General features: G+C 39.1%; 1 protein-coding gene across 2 annotated transcripts in view; it reads right to left on the bottom strand.

Moving 5' to 3' along the window:
- Window positions 1-19,966, bottom strand: part of PDE4B (phosphodiesterase 4B) — a 434,617-nt gene that overhangs the window by 119,269 nt on the left and 295,382 nt on the right. For both annotated transcript variants that reach the window (XM_042997497.1, XM_042997498.1), the window contains one exon: window positions 4,929-5,123. In XM_042997497.1, the coding sequence (XP_042853431.1) occupies window positions 4,929-5,123 (195 nt within the window). The remainder of the gene's footprint in view (window positions 1-4,928; window positions 5,124-19,966) is intronic.

Genomic DNA, 19,966 nt, shown 5'->3' with positions numbered 1-19,966 from the left:
TATTATTTTAAGTAAAGAATTGCATGTCTATCCTCCCAGCTGGTGAGAACATTTCTGGAAGACTCATCTCTACCCCTACTGCAGTCAAGAGAACTAATATCGTGCTTTACAGTTTACAAAGCATTTTCACATACATCATTTCATGTGATAAGAGAATGTTCTTGACCGTAAAAAAAATGGTGCAACCACCTATCTTGGTGGTCAAGCCTGAAACATCCCTCCACAGTCAACCACCAACCCCTGTTGATGCTAACTTACAAATATTTATTATTGCCCACTGGATTCGCTCTAATGTAGATCCTCACCCTCTATTATGTGGATTACCAAAGCAGTCTTCCATTTGGCTCTTGGACACTAGTCTTTAGGTTTGTCTACTGTCCAAACCACTCTTCGCTGTAATCAGAGCTATCTTTCAAAAACATTCGTTGGACTATGTATTTTCTTGCTTAAAAGCCTTTATTAGTAGCTCCCCAATGATTGTCTTCAGCTTTATAAAGACCAACTCCTTAACACAGGCCGTTCATGATGAGGTTCCTGCTTACTTTTCTAGCCTTGCCTTTCACCACTTCCTCATCTACTCACATTCTCTGCTTCAGCTGTGCTGAGCTGTGCTTCTCCACAATGTTCCTGACAACTAGACAGTAGTTAGTGCGCGGACCTTCTTCCTGCATACCCTTCTGCCTGGCTAACTCTTCTAGCTTCTCTGTAACCACTCAAAGTGGGCTACTCGCCTGCCCAGCCAGATCTTTCAAAGTCCTGTGCATACCTTTCTATGATTGCTTTATTCAAAGATATTAAAACTGCTTATACACTTACAAATCTTTCAGTTCCCTTGAAAACATAGAGAATGTCTTATTGGTTAGCAAAGTGCCTAAATTGAAAAGTTTTTGTTAAAAGAAAGATTGAATATGATCCTCGTAACAGTGGGAAAGGTAGGCAGAGTAGAGTTTAATATCATTTTAATTTTGCATCCTCATTTTGAGTCTATGTACTAGATATCCATATGGTTTAATCATCTACACTCCCTGTATTTAAACCTTGGTTCCCCATTTATTAGGTAGGTTACTTAACCTCTCTAAGCATCAATGTCTTCATCTTTAAGACAAGAAAATTATAGTTCCCATAAGTTAAGGTTATGGGAATTCAATGAGTTGAAGTATGTAAAGTACTGTAAATAGTGCATAGCACATAGGAAATGCACTTTAATTTCATGTGCACTTTTATTTACAGATAATTTGGACACTGTAAAAGAGATTCAATGCCAAAGCCATGGTACTAGTAGGTGTGATGGCAGTATATCTAACTCAAGTCTCAAAGACCACTTACATTGCAACTTTCTTTGGTAGTTCATCAATAAATTGGTCTTAAATTTAAGAGATCTGTTATTAATGCTTTTCTTCTTCAGTCTTAGGTCTCATTTCCCTTGAGAGCTCTCTCTAGAGAACACTTAGTTTTCGCACAAATGGCGGCTTTAAAAAGCTCTTTGCCAATATAAGGCTTTGCAAATGGGGTAACCAGATGAAGGAAATAAGGATCTTCCTTCCCTGTGAATTTGCAGGTGGATTATCAAAACTCCGTCCTGTCCAGGGTGGTTCCTGCCGTAGTTCTGGATAACATAACTGGCCTCACCAGTTTCCAGTACTTTATGTTCCCATTGGGAAATCAGTACCTTGGCGTACAAAGGCATTGCGTTAGAGATGACTACAACACAGGAGCAAAAGAGAAGCCAGTAGATTATTGCCACATCTAGGGAAACATCTGAAATTTCCTCTTGGGACCCAATGATGGTCTTGTTTTCTTTACTAGAAAGGCTTATTTCAATCTCTCTTTTGTTGCTAAAAGTTAAAGCCGCTTGTAATTTTCCACTTACATTTTTACTTTTAATCCTTATCTTCTCACTCACTCTCCCTGCCTATATTTCCTCTTACTCTTCCGAAAGCATTCAGAAGAGAAATTAAAAACAAAACAAAAACAAAAACAGTGTTGCCTCTACTATTAGGGTTTAATACATAGGAATTATGCAAGCTTTCTAACTCTTACATAAATCCACGACTGCTATGTGCTGAATATGAGGAGCTCCTGAGCAGGGGACATTCCAGTGCCCCCACCTAATGGCCTTCACATTAAGGCACTAGACCTGTCTTTGCCCTTCTTTTCCTTGGCTCTACGGGTAGAAGGCAGGAAAAGCAGCGAGAGGCTTGGGGGTTGCTATTCTCTATTTGTTTCAATTCACTCTGAAGAGTAATAATCAGGTAAAATACCTTTGAAGGCATGACTTCAATTTATCTCAAGCTACATGTGTGAAACTGGATTTTCCAACATGGTCCCAGTAAACTGAAATCCCAGAAAAACCTGGGCATTATTCAAGCTCCACTTCTTGTAATGAGAAATATAAATTCTTAAACTGACAAATATATAAAAGTGTTACTGTGATGTTGAAATATCTCCAAAAAAAAATTGTGCCATTTTATTCACTCAAGACTTTCCTATATTCTATAATCAGTATCTTCGATAGGGTGATATTATGTTGCCAACAGTGTTTTCTTGGGAAGAGCTGTTCTTTATTATGAAAGTGTGTCCTTCCTCCATTTTTTTCTTTTAATTTTAAGAAGTCCTTTTCTTTAAAAAAATGAGAATGATGGGGCACCTGGGTGGCTCAGTCGGTTGAGTGACGGACTTCAGCTCAGGTCATGATCTCACAGTTTGTGAGTTGGAGCCCAGCATCCGACTCTGTGCTGACAGCTCAGAGCCTGGAGTCTGCTTCGGATTCTGTGTCTCCCTCTCTCCCTGCCCCTCCCCACTCATGCTCTGTTTCTCTCTGTCTCAGAAATAAATAAACATTAAAAAAAATTTTTAAAAATGAGAATGATACTAGGTAACTTACACATATAATTCTTATTTTCCTGAATTTAAAGTTGGCAACATTGTGTAGGTTTTGAGTTAGGGGGAAAATTTTGCTGGTTGGTAAAACTGAAAAGAAGGTACACCATGAATATTAGGGACCCTGAATACAGAATCATTCGAAATTAGATCTCTCTTTTTACAGCTGAAGACTGAGTTGGATTGTAATCTTTCAGGTCTCTTCAAGTTCAAAATTTTCATAACCTGTGACTCTTAAAACATCATCAGAGTTTAATCTGAAATTTGGTTGGAACCTTCTGAAAAGCCTCTGAATGACCCTGAGACTCATCATGCTGTTTGGCAAGAGTTTGGGGAACTGTTAGCTGCCTTCCAAAGCTAGTCTTTCACCTGTGAAACATCATGTGAATGAAGCTCTATTTAGTTTCAGCTCCCCCCATTTCCTATGTTCTCCCCCTAGGAAGTCTAGATAGGTGTTTCTCTTGGTAAAAGAGACAATGCCAGGTATATTCACCATCAAGCTCCCATGCAAACCTTGGTTAGAAACACCCTTGGTTCTACATGACCTGCAACAAAGTGGTTACCTCTCCTCTGGCCTCAGGCACCTTGACTCTGCACTCCTCTGTTTTCTACCTGATAGTTGAGATTCTGCTTTGCAGTTTGAAGAACATAGGCAAATAAGTCTAAGAGGTTTGAATATGGTCAGTCTTAGCTACATTGCAGGATACAGCATGGCATATGGTTAGTCAAGGGATGGGCACACTTTTCTCAGTCTCTCTGAGTCTCAGTTTCATTATCTATAGAGTGGAGATAATTGTGATACCTACCTGACAGAATTGTTGTGAAGATTAAAAGGAGTCACACATGCCAATGCAGCTGGTCCCATGCTACGTGCTCATTAAATGTTTCCTTCCACTCTGTAGCACAGTTATGTGGGTGTTCCTCTTATCTTTCTTATTAACTGTAACCTCCCTGGGAGCATGCAACCTTTCTGAGAATATCTGTTTTTAATTAATCTGTGATTATTCCACTGTTTTGTTAACCTTGTATCCCTAGAGCCTGGCACACTGCATGGCACATAGGAAAAATTCAGGAAGTATTTGTCAAATGAATGAAGAAATGAATTTTGGCCCACCCACTGATTAAGACATTTTAGGGAAGGGGTGCTTATATTAGAATTTACTGGCAGAAATGCCCTGGGGAATCCGTTCTTACTGGTAGCTTTAAGATGTCCCTTGCCCCTTTCATAAGAGAGTGACCCTTTTTAGTTTCTTTTTCAAAAGCAGAAGAGAGACCAGTGGAAATTTCCAGGCTGGAGACTTTAGAGAGCTACCAATATTTTTATAACATACAATGTTAAAAACAATTGTACGTGTGCCCAGAAACCTTTTAAAGCATGAATACCAGCATCCAACCTTATTTGGTTTCAGAAATTTAATAAACAAGTAATACAACCCAGTCATTGTTCCTTAAAAATTAGAGATCTACAATTAATAGCAGCAAAACAAAAACATCAGCTGTGTCTAATAGGGTGGTGGAGCGTGTCATGTCTCACCGAGGAGCCAGGCAACAAGTGGGCATTGAGTTAAGGTTCCAGAGAAGAGACAAAGACATGTGGCTGGATGACAGCTCATTAAATGTCACCAAGCAGAGACTACTGAGAGAGGAGGCATGTCACCAACTACCGTTTTTCTTTTTGCCGTAGCCACATGCAAACATGTTGCGGAAAGTTCTAGTATGATTTGCAAAAAAAGTGTTAAGGTTCTCAACTCATAAATGATTCAGCGGTTCAGGAAATGACGCTGAATGACAATTAAAAAAAGTATCAATAACAGATGAAATCTGCACACTGTGTCTGAGATTTTTAATACCCTTGGAGACCCCAGATACATATTTCTCATGCTGTAGAGCACTAATGTCTTTAAGGGTCATTACAGTCACCTCGGCTCACATTCATTTTTCTCCTCCCTCCTTCCCACGGGTTAAAGGGGAACAGTTGTTGTTGCTGCTGTGACAGGTTAGAGATGAGGTAAGTGTGAGATTAGAAGCCACATAGAGCTCGTACTTACTGCTCGCTTGGAAGTGAAGAGTTTCTTGACATCGCCTTCGGTGACAAATCATAGTCGCTATCTGATCGGTAGAGAAAGGACTCTCTCCGCTGGCTGTGCCCGGGAAAGGTGGCATGGAGCACCAACCCAGAGGAAGAGCTGGCCTGGGGGTCCAGTGGGCTCCGACCTGGGGAAGGGCCATTTTCCACATCAAAGCTTAAGAGAAAGCAAAAAACTCTGGTCACATAACCATGGAGGAGGGCATCTGACATACACAGACATGAAGAACTAGTGTGTGCCAGGCACTTGACATAAAATTCCACACTTTATGCACAATTTTAATCTTCCAAACAGCTCTGAGTTGCAGTCATTATTATTCTCATTTTGTATGAGGGAAACAGTCCCACAGAAGCCCAGTCATCAGTAAATAATAAAGGCAGGATTTGAAGCCTAATGCAAAGCCCCATGGCCTTTCAGCAGCAAGAACAACTTTGACAAATTCAGAATAGGAGCCAACCATGAAATAACTTGGTGATAATAAGCAACTCCAGAGACCGCATCTAACACAGCTCTAGGTGTCAGACACGAAACTATCACTTAAATGAGTCTTCGTAGCTGGGAGACTTCTTTGTGCCATAAATAAACATCATGGTCTATTAAGGATACAATATGCATATTTCTCAATGTTTCAGGAACAAAGTGCTATCCTGAAAACATTCACTGGCTGATTAGACGGGAGGCCCAGTCTGAGACTTAATAGTCACATGCAAGTTTAACCACAGAAAATGATTTAATTAATCTGATAATGCCAATTACCCTCCGGGGCTGCAGAGCTTTATGTCTTGGGGAGGATATGGTCAGTGGCTCCAGTATAGGAGAGCCCTTAAGGTTTCTGATCAGTCTGCTCCCCCTAGGAAGGTACCCTGAAGCCCAGAATTAGTTGAACAAGCTCTGATCAATGAACATACAGACGGGAGCAGTAGAGATTACGTCTCTTGTTTTCTCTCCCCCTCTCTTGGTATTACCATAGGTACTGTCTCCTTCCCATGCTCTCCATCATCCCTATTCATTTTCCCTGGAAGCACTACCTCCTTTAGCCTCAAAGTGACAGTAAGGCTCTCGCCTACCATTTCTCTAGACCACTCACTGGTCTCCAGTTAAAGCTCTGCAGAGAGGTATTGAAGAAGGTGTGAGGCTGAGAATGTTCTTTCTTCTGAGTTAGACTATAATAGTGGGCTTCCTTTATATTCATCCAGCTGCCATAATTTATTTCTACACTCATGGTCCTTTTTTTTTCTTTTTTACTAGTTCTTACAATCTGCTCTCTTGGGGTGAGGTTTATATTTCTTTAGTTTATAAATTGCTTTCTGATCTATTATCCCACTTACCTCTCATAACCACTCTGGGAAGGATATAGTATGACCCCATCCTACATTTGAGGAAAATGAGGCTTAGAGAGATTTTAAATATTTGCTCAAGGTCACATGCTAGTACCTTGTAGAGCAAGTTACCGGAAGACCAAGTCTTCCAACTCTTTCTCTACAACCCCAGACCTCTCTTATCACAGAGTATCAGAATGGCTTGCTGGCTGGCTGAGTGCAATTTTTCTTCGGGATTCAAACAAAATTTGTGTTTGGTATGTAGACAGTCAGATGATGAACGACCTTAGCTGTTATCCTGAATGGAGACAGGAGAGCAGCAAATTACCCTGAAGCTATAGGTTTCCTTGAAACTGGAAAGAAGAAATAACAGAATGCAGGGTTATAATGCTTCCCTGGAGACCATTCTGAGAAGCTGCTTTTAGCCAACCTACAAACTCCAGGTGTCCGATAAGAAGCAGCAGGTGAGAATCTCTGGTTAAAAGGACAAGAAAGGGCCATAACAACCCAATATGTATTTGGACTTTCAAGGCACCTGTGCGTGGATTTTCACAGCAGGATGATGGTCTGGGATGGGGCTGCCTTTCAAAGACTGCAGGCAAGCAGGCAGGTGGGCAATCACTCACACACGCCAGCTTGTTTCTCTGTCTGCCTAGAAGCAGAGCTATGTTGTAAGCCAACTACATCGCAGCGAGTGAAAATCTAATGAAAGCTGACTTGCAAACTTTCCTTGGGTGAGATCTATACTAGTTGTTGGGCAGAACAACAACAACAACAACAACAAACCCCAAAAAAACCAAAACCAAAACCAAACCAAAACAAACAAAAAAACACTCCTTTGTGGATAAGGGCTCCTTTGTGCCACCCAGATCCTGTGGAATGGGCAGGTCCTGATGATTGCTCTGAACTGTTCTTAAGGACAAAGAGGGGAGTTATAGACGGGACTACATAAAGCTTAAGAGTGGGCATGAGCTTTGAAGTTTCATGTATATTCACGTTATTCATTTGGGATGTATCTGTTCAGCCTTGATGCATATGAAAACATTAAAATGCTTTTGAAACACTTGGCAGCCAGCCATTGCCCCAGGCCCTCCAGAAGTTGCTGGTCTCCCTGGTGATCCAGTAACTAAAAAGTTGGTGTCTGGAACAGCAGAGGTCTCTAGCTTTTAGCACTATGGCCTGCACCCATTTAATTGGTCAGTGTCCATGCAGTACCAGTCATTAAACATTATGACTGTGTGTTCCTGTGCTAAAACATTAGACAGGCACCATGTACATGTGACTACCAAACTCTTAGAACTTTTTCCATTGAGGGTTTCTGCCAGGGCTCACTCTGCCCTATTTTCTGCTGGAGGCATTCCTAGTGGGCAGAAAGCTTAAGTCAAGGCATTACCCTTAAAGTATATGTCACAAGGCATTCTGTCCCCAGTTAGTATCCAAGAAGACTGGTCTTACTAGGTAAGCAGGGACTAGACGCAGATACCCAAACTCTCTCCATGATGCTCTCTTTTGGTTTTGTTTTGTTTCTGTCTTTATTCTTTACCCTGCCCAAACTCTATAAACTCATAGAAGAGCCTGCTGGAATTCAGAAGAAGCCAGGGACGAATTCTCTGGTGCAAAGAAGCAGTCTCAGGGAGACAAACGGCCTTTCATATTCCCCGAGGCACTGTTTCAAAGCAACCAACACAGATGTACAACTTAGGAACAAACATGAATCACCAACCAGACACCAGTCCCAGTCACAGCAAAATTAGCGGGCAGACATCACAATACATCCCGCAGATCCAGGGTGGGAGGAGGGGTGTGGGCAAGGAGAAGACTGAGGACAGACTTAACAAGCAAAATGAATAGACCACACAAACTGAAACACAATTAGGGAGAAAATGGAATCTAAAATATCAGAAACAAACACATAAATGGAAGAATTAATTTAGGATAAATTATTTAGGATAATTTTTTTTGTCTTAAGCCCTAAGCAGGACACACATTTCACCTTTAGGCTTCTTAATATTAAAAGATCATTATAACAGTAGTGTAAGCATCTTATATAAAGCATAGACACTAGAGGGAAAAATACCACGTTTATTAGTAGTTTAGTATGTTTCCTTCTGAATATTATTCCTGTAGGCTTGGATGATTTTTTTACAAGTATTTTTCATGTACTGCACAGTTTCTGGAATTATCATTTTCCATGCCCTGGAACTTGATGGTTCACCCAGAAGCTGTGCCATACTCTCCTATGCATTTTCCCTACTGTTGGCCATCGTACTTAAGATCTCAAATAACATTGTAGTTGATATCTTTGACCTTATAGCTACTTTAGTATTCACATGAGGTCACTCAGAAGTTTCAGACAGATTAAGTGAGTTTCTGAATATTTCACTGAACCTCCCTTGAAGGGGCTGCCCATATCCAGGACACGGACTGAAAGAGTATTGCCTTTTTTCTAGGACCAGAGACAGTCCCAGAACTGCTCTCTCATGTCCAGGATTCTGTGTGTTTCCTCCCTCCTGACCTGCTTGTTTCTCCCTGACTTGGCTGATCACCCTGGACTGAATCAATAGCTTGTTGTCTAAGTCTGAATATTTTAACAACTGTCTCCTCCTTGGTATCTAGACTTCTCAGCTTCTTGAGCCGGACTGATGGTAGCAGATGACACTGTGGGTATAAAGTGGTGCTCCCTGAAACTGGGTGGCCCTTCTCACCACTGTCTCCGTTAAATTGCTATCTCCCAAATGCAGCTCATGGAACCTCCTCCGACAAGTTTTCTCTGACAGTGAGGCCCCAGTTTGATGTAAACACCTGTTCCTCCTCTGTGCTCTCCTAGACTCCTTTACTGCAGTACTTGATCACAGCACTTGTAGATCTCTACTTAATTCTTTCGTTATTTAGCTGATTCCCAATAGATTCTTATTTCCCAGAAAGAAGGGACCCAATATTACTCACTTTTGTATCCCAGGCTCTGCATCAGAGCCTTGTAAATAATAGATCCTCAAAAGATGTCGGCTGAACCAATTAAAGAACACTGCAATTTACTGCGAAATGTTTCCCCTCTCCCTTCCCACTTCCTGCCTCCTCACTCTCATCTCCATTCCCACCAACATGGGTTTTTGATGTTTCTTTCCAAAGAGTCTATACAGATGTGGCAGTGACTTAATTGATAAGTCTTGTAAGGCAATGATCTAAGAATAAAATTAAATAAAAGGAAGTAATACAATAAAGTAAAATAAAATGAAATAAAATGAAATAAAATGATATAAAATAAAATAAAATAAAATAAAATAAAATAAAATAAAATAAAATAAAATAAAATAAAATAAAACAAAACACACTTCTATGTTCTCCCGGAACAAAACAATCTTATGTAGAAAAATCCCTGCCTTAGATATTTGAGATGGTGACATCTTCACACAAACCCTATAATAGGAAAAGCTCTCCCATGCCAGTTTCTGTTTGCCATCCTCTCATCTCCTTCTTTTTAATAAAAGCAAGACTCTTTTCTCTGCCCTGCACTTTCTCTGCTGGCGGTTTCATTCCCTGGGAATGCATGCAAAGCCAGGCCCGAGCTGGTGCAGAAAGGGAGCCAGCAGATGGCAGAAGACAGCTGCAGCTTCCTCAGGCTGCACCTCCCAGCCTCCAACAGCAGCAGGTGGGGCTGCTTGCCAGTCTCCGAGGGAGAATGTGACTGAGGCCTTATTCATAAGCCTGGGAGGAAAAATCAGGGATAAAGAACAGAACCGCAAGGTCTACATGAAACCTTTTATTAAACTAAGAGAAGCTCTACTTCCAAGAATTCAAGCTAAGCCAGGTGATTGCAGAATTGCCTGCAATTGTTCCCAGGGTGGTTGTTTCCTGCCCCCGCAATTACTGTGCATACCCCAATTTCTGTTACAAAAATTCACGAAACAACATCCAACAAATAATTCATTTCGGAATCAGAGGAGACTTTTCTCTTTCCGCTCAGTCCTTCTCGAGTTGAGTCTCTGGCTTATTGTGATAAATAGCCCCACTGTAAAGATGGTGAGCTCTCTAAAAAAGGTTTAAATTTATAGGTCAGCACAGTAGCTCACCACCATTTGGGGAGAGTGCCCCACTGTCTCAATTTTGTGTTCCTTCCTTCCTTCCTTCCTTCCTTCCTTCCCTCCCACCTTCCTTCCTTTCAAGTTTATTTATTTTGAGAGAGAGAGAGAGGCAGAGAGAGAGAGAGAGAGAGAGAGAGAGAGAGAGAGAGAGTATCCCAAGCAGGCTCTGTGCTGTAAGTGAGGAGCCCAATGTGGGGCTTGAACTTCCAATACGCAAGATCATGACTTGAGCTGAAATCAAGAGCCAGACACTTAACCGATGGAGCCACCCAGGCGACCCTTTGCATTTCTTTCTTAAAAATTTACTCACTGAATATCTCATACATCACTGAATTTTTATAACTCCAGAAGGCAAATTCTCTTCTTCTCATTTCAAAGAGGAGAAAATGGAGGCTCCAAAACGTGAAACTTCATTTGAAAAATTCTAAAATGTGATCTCCTTTAATTACACTGTACAGTTTGTGCCCAGGGGTCTCTCTTCCCATGTCCCCATGACCCTTCTTGATCCCAGAATCTACCACACTGGATTGTATTCCTCTGTTTACTTATTTCTTCCACATCACCAGACTGTGACCTTGAAGCAGGGACTAAGCCTCATTTCTTTTGTATTCCTGTTGCCTATAACTGAGTTTCACACCAGAAGGCATATAACCAGTGAATGAATGGGAGGATCTCACCGTTTATGTTTCTCCTCTGACAAAAAGCTTGTTCTATCTGGATTAAAACCTCTGGCAGGTGAAGACTTCTGAGAAATCCCTCAGTGGATTAATTGGTTCCTCTTTACCCATACTCGCACCCCCCCCCACCCCCACCTCCCGACATGATCCCTGGAACTCCATCCCAGGAGTTTTGCCTTTTGAAAACGTTTGTGTCTAGGTTTGTGTATGCATAGATGGTGGTAGTTTATCTTTGAGAAAATGCCAGAACTTCTTCAAAGTTCTGTTGGAAAATATTTCCATCAATTGTACTCAGAAATTAGCATCTTCAAATGCTTGCTTATAGTTTCAATAAAAATAAACATACTTAGGTTAGCCATCACCTCAGTGTGATATCTGGTCCCTGTAGATGGGCAAGGTGCATGGGGGCATCCATTCTTACCCACAGTGACAGTGACCCACCTTTATACAATTAATAGTGGCAGGATGCCAGTCCTAGATTTTTAAAAAAATTTTAAAGTTTATTTATTTATTTTGAGAGAGAGAGGCACATGTAGGGGAGAGACAGAGAGAGAGGGAAAGAGAGAGAATCCCAAACAGGTTTCACACTGTCAGTGCAGAGCCCAATATGGGGCTCAAACTCACGAACCATGAAATTATGACCTGAGCCAAAATTAAGAGTCAGAGGCATAACCAACTGAGTTACCCAGTTGCTCCTGCCATCCTAATTAAAAAAACTTTTTTTAATGTTATTCATTTTTGGAGAGAGAGAGAGAGAGAGAGAGAGAGAGAGAGAGAGAGAGAACGCATGCGCAAGTGGGGGAGGGGCAGAGAGAGAGGGAGACACAGAATCTGAAGCAGGTTCTAGGTTCCGAGATGTCAGCACAGAGCCCGATGTGGGACTCAAACTCATGAACTGTCAGATTATGACCTGAACTGAATTTGGACACTTAACCAACTGAGCCACCCAGGTGCCCCCTCCAGTCCTAATTTTTAATGAAGGATTTAACTGTGCAAAATCACAGCCAGTGTGATGCAGAGCCCATGTCCTAGCTGCAGGTAGGCAGAACTCCTCTGGCCATAGTTACAGGAGAATATTGCAGCTCTTCCCCGAGAAGCCAGTGCCAAAGTCTGTGACTTCCCTCCCATAGGGTAGGAAGGAGAACTATGATATTCGGCTCATCTGAATTCTAGAAGCGGCTTCCCACTGCCTTCTTTTCTTCCTAGGGGCTTTGAAAATTACATTCATGGCAATAATCCAAAATTGCTTTCCCCACAGAGAGGTTTAACCAGAGGTAGCAGAGTAATGCTGAAGAGCTCTGGGATTCTGGAGATCTGGCTTCCAGTTCCGGCTCTGTGAGGAAGCAACTGGAATTAAACGGAGACTCCCCATATCCTGACCTCCACACCGTAGTCTTTCTCCCCTGAGGTGAACGAAGACAAGAATGAGTAGAAGATCTCTGACGCATGTCTGAGATTAGACATCTTACAGACATTTTGGAGATGGAAGAAAGACTGGTTCTCAAGTGAGGCTTGATGTGATTTTATATTGTTAATGACCATTCATTCATTCATTCATTCAATGCCCACTATAAAATAAGGTACTGTTCTAGGCCTGAGAATGCTGCAATGTGCAGGACAGACAAGGTCCTTGTGGGGAGGTAGGGACAATAAATAAATCAAGTAAGGTAATATCAGATAGTGATAACTGCTATGATGAAAATAAAACATAACAGTGTAGAAGACACATATGGAGAAGAGTGTTTCTTTAGTTTGGGTGGTCAGCAGACCCACTCTATAAGCCACAAAGGTGGTCTCCTGCTCTACACCAGGGCACGACCCCATCTTTCCCACATGGTATCACTTGAGTTGAGATCTTATGGAGGTATTGGGAAAGTCTATCCTTGGATTCTTTCTGACCTCCATTTCTGTCCCCTTTTTAGCCAAAGAATTCAGTCAGATGATACTTGTGTTTGAATTTGGTGCCATTTATTAAGCTAGTGAATTAATTTTCTTCATCCCTGCGCCATTTCTGAGCTGAGTTAGTTGCTCCATTATCTCATATGGCTATACTTGTCTTAATATCTATGTATCTTCACCATAGCACTTGTCTGGCCTAACTGTTAGAGTCTGCCTCCAAACTGCTGTGTTCCTCAAGAACACAGAACATATTTTTCCTACTTTTTCACCTCATTGCTAACGGCCATGTCTGTCAGAGTAGGGGTACTTAATACATTTCTGATGGATATGCCAATGAAGGAATGAATGATTTGGGACCAAGGAAATTTTACCAGCTCTCCTTGATACCCATCATAGATAACACAGATATACTTCTCCAACAAGAAGCGATGTGCGTGGTGTGGGGACACCAAACTGTCTTCTGCTCTCTTCTGACCCCTAAAGCTAGCTGACCCCTAAAAAGTCAGTCTAACTGACCCCTAAAAGCTAGCTCCATAAAGAAGAAACGGGTTTGCTACCAAATGTCACCTGCAGAGAGGGCTGGAATACCTTACATAGGGTACTGAGCCCAAGAAGAAGGCAAAGGGTCCTATTTGGTAGCAGTCACCCCTATCACTTGGTGTTGACAGTGTCAGAAATAGAAGTGCCAAGAATATTCCTCTTAATGTTTTTTTTGTTTGTTTGTTTGTTTGTTTTTGTTTTTTTTGTTTTTTTTGTAGAAAGCTTTAATATTGCTGAGGAAAGTTGCAACTTCTTTCTTTTAGTTGTTGTTTGAGATCCTTTCTTGGGTCACAAATGTTTCGCCAAAGAAATGCATAAACAAAAAAAGTAATATCAATGCTTCATTTTTCTAATGAGATTATAAGATGGGGTCACTTTAAAAAAAAGCCTTTCTTTTCAAAAGCTAGGGAGAGTATTGTAATGTGATCCTTTAATAACTTCACATTGGGCTGTTTCTGTGTTATATGATTCGATGCACAAGGAAAACAAGATCAATCCTATCTCATAATTATAAGAACATGATTTCTAACAAGTTTGCAAAGTGTTCTGTCAATATATTTCCAGGTAAAAAAATGATTTTCAGAAACGTTAATGTTGTAAGGTAAGTATGTGTTTCTTTCTGTGTCCTAATCATGGCTGAAATTTCACAAACCTACTCTCAGATTTTCATCCACTTAAATCTCATAAGGGTTAGGACAACTCTTAGCAGTAATGGTCACTTTCTATAGGGCAGTGATTCTCAGGAAAGGTAGGGGTCCCCCAAATGAGAACAATTTTGTGCGGGAATGTATTTTGTATGTGGACTATACAAAGGGGGTTGAGGGGTACCAAGATTGAGAACTTACTACTCTGTATTGCTGCTGCTCTAAGTTGCATTTGGGGTATACAAATTTCCTAATAGCTCAGTATTTTCCAGCCTCCATTTTCCATCTTTTCTAAAAGATTATCATAAAAGATATTCACATAGTCTCTTAACTGGATATAAATACTCCCATTTATACATTTGGTAGCCCTACCCAAAATAAAATCTGTTAGTTAAATTATTTATTTAAAAATATTATGTCAGCTTCCAGTGGCTCGAAGGCAACTGAAATTCCCTTCAAGAGAAATGATCCTGATCTGGAAAAACCAGTTCTTACCCAACCAGTGATGGCTTCCAGAAATTGTTGCTTTCTTTAATAAGTTCTCAGATACCATCTGGAAATCAGTTCTAGAATTCTGCTTGATGTCTATAGCAAGATAGTGTAGATAAATGGTCACTTAGCTCATTGATATATACTCCAGTGATGGGGGACATGTTAATCCCATGAAATAGTGAATTTCACTTTTGGATTGATTTAATCATTTACGGCTTAGGCCAGAAAACTTGAATTAATTTTAATCTTTAGCCCAAACCTCCCCCACCCCCATCCACTTACTCAACCAATCTCCCTCACTGTGCTAAATGGACCTGCCATCTACTCAGTTGAATCATCCACAATTTACCTCTTTCTTCAAATCCCCTTCGTCTTTTTCAGTTGGCCAAGGAGGTCTACCCATCCTATATCAAAACTACACACTTTAGTTTTGCTGCTACCATGGTTTAAGTGCATTAAAATCTCACTTAAATTAGAATAGCCACCCTATGAATCTCCGTGCTTCCACTTTTGCCCAATCCTCCAAATTCTGCTCCATATAACAGGAAGGGCAATCTCTTAACATAAAAATCAAATCATGTCATTGCTTTTAGAATAAAATCCAACCTCCTTACGATGGATTCCAAGTCCCTATATAATCTAGTCCCTGCCACCATGCATGTGTGTGTGTTTTGTTCACTGGCATATTTTCTTTGCTTTGAATACTCTGGCTCACAGAAAGTACTGAATAAATATTTGTTAAATTGATAAATAAATGCTGGTCTCTCTGCTTGTTCTCTCCTCTCTTCTTTGCATGGTTGTCTTCTCATTCTTTAAGCCTTGGATTAACTTAGCTACTAAAAAATATTCCTTCCCCAACCCATTATTTGTTAGGGCCCCTTTTCTTCATAGCACCTATCACAACTTTTTGCTCTATCTATTTGTATGCTCATTATTTTTAAATTGTCTTCCTCTCTCATTAAACTCTAAGGTCTAGGAGGGTTGTCTGTTGTATTTACCAATGCATTAACTAGTACCTGGCACTGGGCCTGAGACATACTGCTAGTTCAGAACTAATGTCTGTTCGATAGATTAATGAATGAATAACTGAGTGCGTAGTATATTAAACACTAACAATCATCTCAGTGATTCATAGCAGACTCATCATTTTGTTATTTAAAAATATATATTTCTTTATAAGAAGAAGAGCCCATTTGTTGACTTTCTATCATAGGGACAGCTCCCACACTACTCCTAAGGAAGCTCAAATTTTAAATTTCGATAGAGGTAAAAACTTGTTATAGCATTTCTTGCAATTATTACTCTGGGCTTATTTCAGAAAATTAGACTAGTTTTCAGATCAAGTTTCACAAGTCATTGACCTTTCAGGAAGAACTACAAGGAGTTGTTGAGGTCTGCATGGAGGCTGCATGCCTGGTTCTAGGCTGTGAAATGCCATTACTTAATTCTTCAAGAACTGCATATTTTTAAAAATAATTTTTATTCTCTTGAGAACAAGTAGGCTATATATCTCCTTTTTGGTGGAGGTATGGGGGTGGAAGGAATGGCAGATTGGTTTGCTATAAACTCAAATAATAATCACAAAATTGGAAATCACTGCCTCAGCCTCCAGTCTACTGAGCACTTAATAGCATTTACATCAGTTAACATCTGGCCTCTAAATGTTATCAGTCTTAAACACTGCACCTGCAGACAGCCTGGCATTTGAATTTTAAAAATGTTCTTTTAGGAAGGAAGGAAGGGTGAAAGAAGGGGGGATAAGAGAAAGGAAAATCGGAAAAATGTGATCCCAGAATGGTTTCTTTTTGACTCAGGCGGTAAAGCTAAGAAAAGTTACACGTTCTTTCCTCATAGGTATTGAGCACTTACAATGTGCCAGGCCACATATTCAGTGTTGGGTATATACTAACTCATTTCATTGCTAGGGTCACTCTGTGGGGAAGTTGTTCCTCTGATTCTACGGATGTGACAACTGAAGTTCAAAGGGTTTAAATAATTTGCTGAGGATCACTGAGCTATTAAATAGTGGATCTTGGATTTAAACTTGGAAATCCGGTTTGATTGTATCCATTAACAGATCAATCGACTCACCCACATCAGTAAACATCTGCTCGGTCTTTCCTCTTGTTAACATAGATAAATTTTCATGATTGTATCTGAAGCCAAACCTTCTGTTGTGAGCCCTATTCACAGACTGTGCTACTGCGTCATCATTTTCCATTTTGCACATCAGCAAACAATGAAAATGTAAAAAAATTCATATAAAACAAACCAATCCACAAACAAAAAATAACAACCAAAAAGACTTCCACCAGACATATGAAAACGGAAAGAATTCATCACCAGCATACCTGAAGGATAAGAAATGTTAAAGGAAATCCTTCGGGCAGAAGGAAAATGATACCAGATAGAAATAAGTATTTCACAAAGGAATAAAGGGTGGTTTTTTTTTTGCTTCCTTTAAGAATCTTTTCAAAATACAATTTACTGAAGATAAGAAATAAGAAATAATAACCATGTATTGTGAGGCTTATAATGTACATAGAAGTAAACCATATGACAATGACAAAAAGAGTACAAAGGCAAAGAAGGAAGAATGAAAGTATATTGTGGGAAGGTTCTTATACTATATGTGAAGTGGTATAATATTGCTTGAAGGTAGACTGGGATAAACTAAAGATTTACACTAGAAACACTAACGTAGCCATTAAAATAAAAAAAAAAAAACATGAAGAGCTTTACCTAAGGAAATACAAAAGGAAGCATAAAACACTTATCCAAAACAGCAGAAAAAGAGAGAAAAGCATATAATGAACAGATAGGATAAATAGAAAACAAATAGCAACATGGTAAATATAAACCTAACCATGTTAATAATCTCTTTAAATGTAAATAGTCTAAACATCGCAATTAAAAGGCAGATGACCTAACGGTATGCCGCCTGTAACAAACCACTGTAAATATAAAAACACAAGTTAAAGAACAGGGAGTGGAAATAAGCATACCATATAACACTAATCAAAAGAAATCTAGAATGGCTATATTAATATAAGAACAAGTAGATTTCAGAACAAAGATTATTATTAGGAATAGAGGGTAATTTCATAATGATAAAGGAGACAATTATAAAGAAGACATAACAATTCTAACAATTTATGAAACAGAATTTCAAAATACATGAACAAAAAAACAAAAAGAAAAGCAAAAGAGGACAAATAGAATAATCAAGAAGTATAGTCTTGTTAACTGATTGAACCAATAGAAACCCAATAAGGATATAGAAAACTTGAACAACACTATCAATTTGACATAACTGACATTGATACAACACCACACAGAACAACAGCTGACTACACATTGTTTTCAAGTGTACATAGAACACTTACCAAAACAGACAATATTCTAGGCCATAAAACAAGTATCAGTAAGTTTAAAAAAATCCAAGCCATAAAAAGTATGTTCTCTGATCAGAGTGGAGTTAAATTAGGAATCAATAACAGAGAGATCTCTAGTAAAGCTCTAAGTATTTGAAACTAAACATTCTAAATAAATCATGGTTCAAAGAAAAAATCAAAGGAGAAATTCGAATTTTGACTAATTGAAAATATTACATATCAGAATCTGTGGGATATAAGCTAAAGCAGTACTTAGAGGTAAATCTGTAGCACTAAATGCCTTTATTAGAAAAGAATAAAATAAATAACCTCACTTTCTAGATTCAATTAGAGAAATAAAAGCAAATAAAACCCAAAGTAAGCATAAGGGGAAAAAGGGTAAGAATGGAAATATTATAGAGGAAGAGAGAGAGAATCAATGAAGACAAAACAGGTTCTTTGTGTAAATATGACAAACTTCAAGTCAAATTTACCAGGAAAAAAAAGAGAAGATGCAAGTTAAGAATATCAGGCATGAAAGAGGAGACATCAGTACAGATTCTAAAGATATAATAAAAATAATAAGGAACTATTATGAGCAACTTTATGCCAATAAATTCTACAACTTAGATGAAATGGATAAATTCCTTGAAAAACAAAAACTACTAAAACTCACTGAAGAAGAAAGAAATAACATGAAGAGGCCTATACCTATTACAGAAGTTGAATGTTTTTAAAATTTAAACCATTTCACACACACACACACACAAACCCTGCAAGCCCAGATGGCTTTTCTGGTGAATACTGCCAAAAATTTAAAGAAGAAATAATACTAATTCTACATACCCCTTCAGAAAGTTGAAAAGGAAGGAATACTTCCCAACTAATTGTTTCAAGTCAGCATATTTCTGATATCAAAATCAAAGACAACTCAAGAAAAGAAAACATACAGATCACTTCCCCCATAAATACACATGAAAAAGCTCTTAACAGAATTATAGTAAATCTAATCCAATAATATATAAAGTGGTTGACACATGATGATCAAGTGGGGGTTATTCGAGGAATATAAGGCTGTTATAACACTCAAAAGACAATCAAGGTAATTTCCCATATTAATAATAATAATAACCAAGATCATTTCAGTGGGTGCAGAGAAAAACATTTGACAAAATCCCATATCCATTCCTGGTAAAAAGTTCTAGAAAACTAGCAATAGTGGGGACATTTCTCAACCAGGTAAAGGGCATCTATGAAAAAGCTAACATCTAACATCACACTTAAGAGTGAAACACTGAGCTATTTCCCCTTAAAAGTAGGAAAAAAGTAAGAATGTCTGTTCTCACCACTTAAAGTGAACATTTTACTGGAAGTTCTTAGTGCAGTAGGCAATACATTATATCTATATCTATATCTATATCTATATCTATATCTACATCTACACTAAAAAGGAAAAAGTAAAATTATCTCTATTCATAGGTGATATGCCTGTCTATGTAGATTCACTGCAGCTTTGTTATCCTAAAAAATGGAAACAACCCAAATGTAACAGGTGAATAGGAACACAAGTTGTAGCCCATTCATGCAATGGAATACCACTTAGCAATAAAAAAGAACAAACTATCAATACCTGCAACAATATGGATTAATCTCAAACTAATTATTCTGGGTAAAAGGAGGTAGATCAAAAGAGTACTTATTGTATGGTTCCATTTATCTAAAATACTAGAAAATAAAACTACAGTGACAGCTCATCAGTGATTTTGCGGGGATGAAGGGCGGTACCAGGAGGGTTGGGAGGAACTGCAAAAAGAAACTTTTGGGTTTGATGGATATGAATTATCTTAGAGGTAGCAATGATTTCATGGGTGCATATGTGTCCAATTTTACACTTTAAAAAGTAAACTTTTTGCATGCTATTTGTACCTAAATAAAGATTTTTTTTAAAAATGGACTTGTGATTACTCCATGC

The sequence above is a fragment of the Panthera tigris genome, chromosome C1, assembly GCF_018350195.1.
Source record: "Panthera tigris isolate Pti1 chromosome C1, P.tigris_Pti1_mat1.1, whole genome shotgun sequence".
NCBI lineage: Eukaryota > Metazoa > Chordata > Mammalia > Carnivora > Felidae > Panthera > Panthera tigris.
The sequence above is the reverse complement of the archived record's forward strand: the minus strand, read 5'-3'. Positions and strand labels throughout refer to the sequence as shown.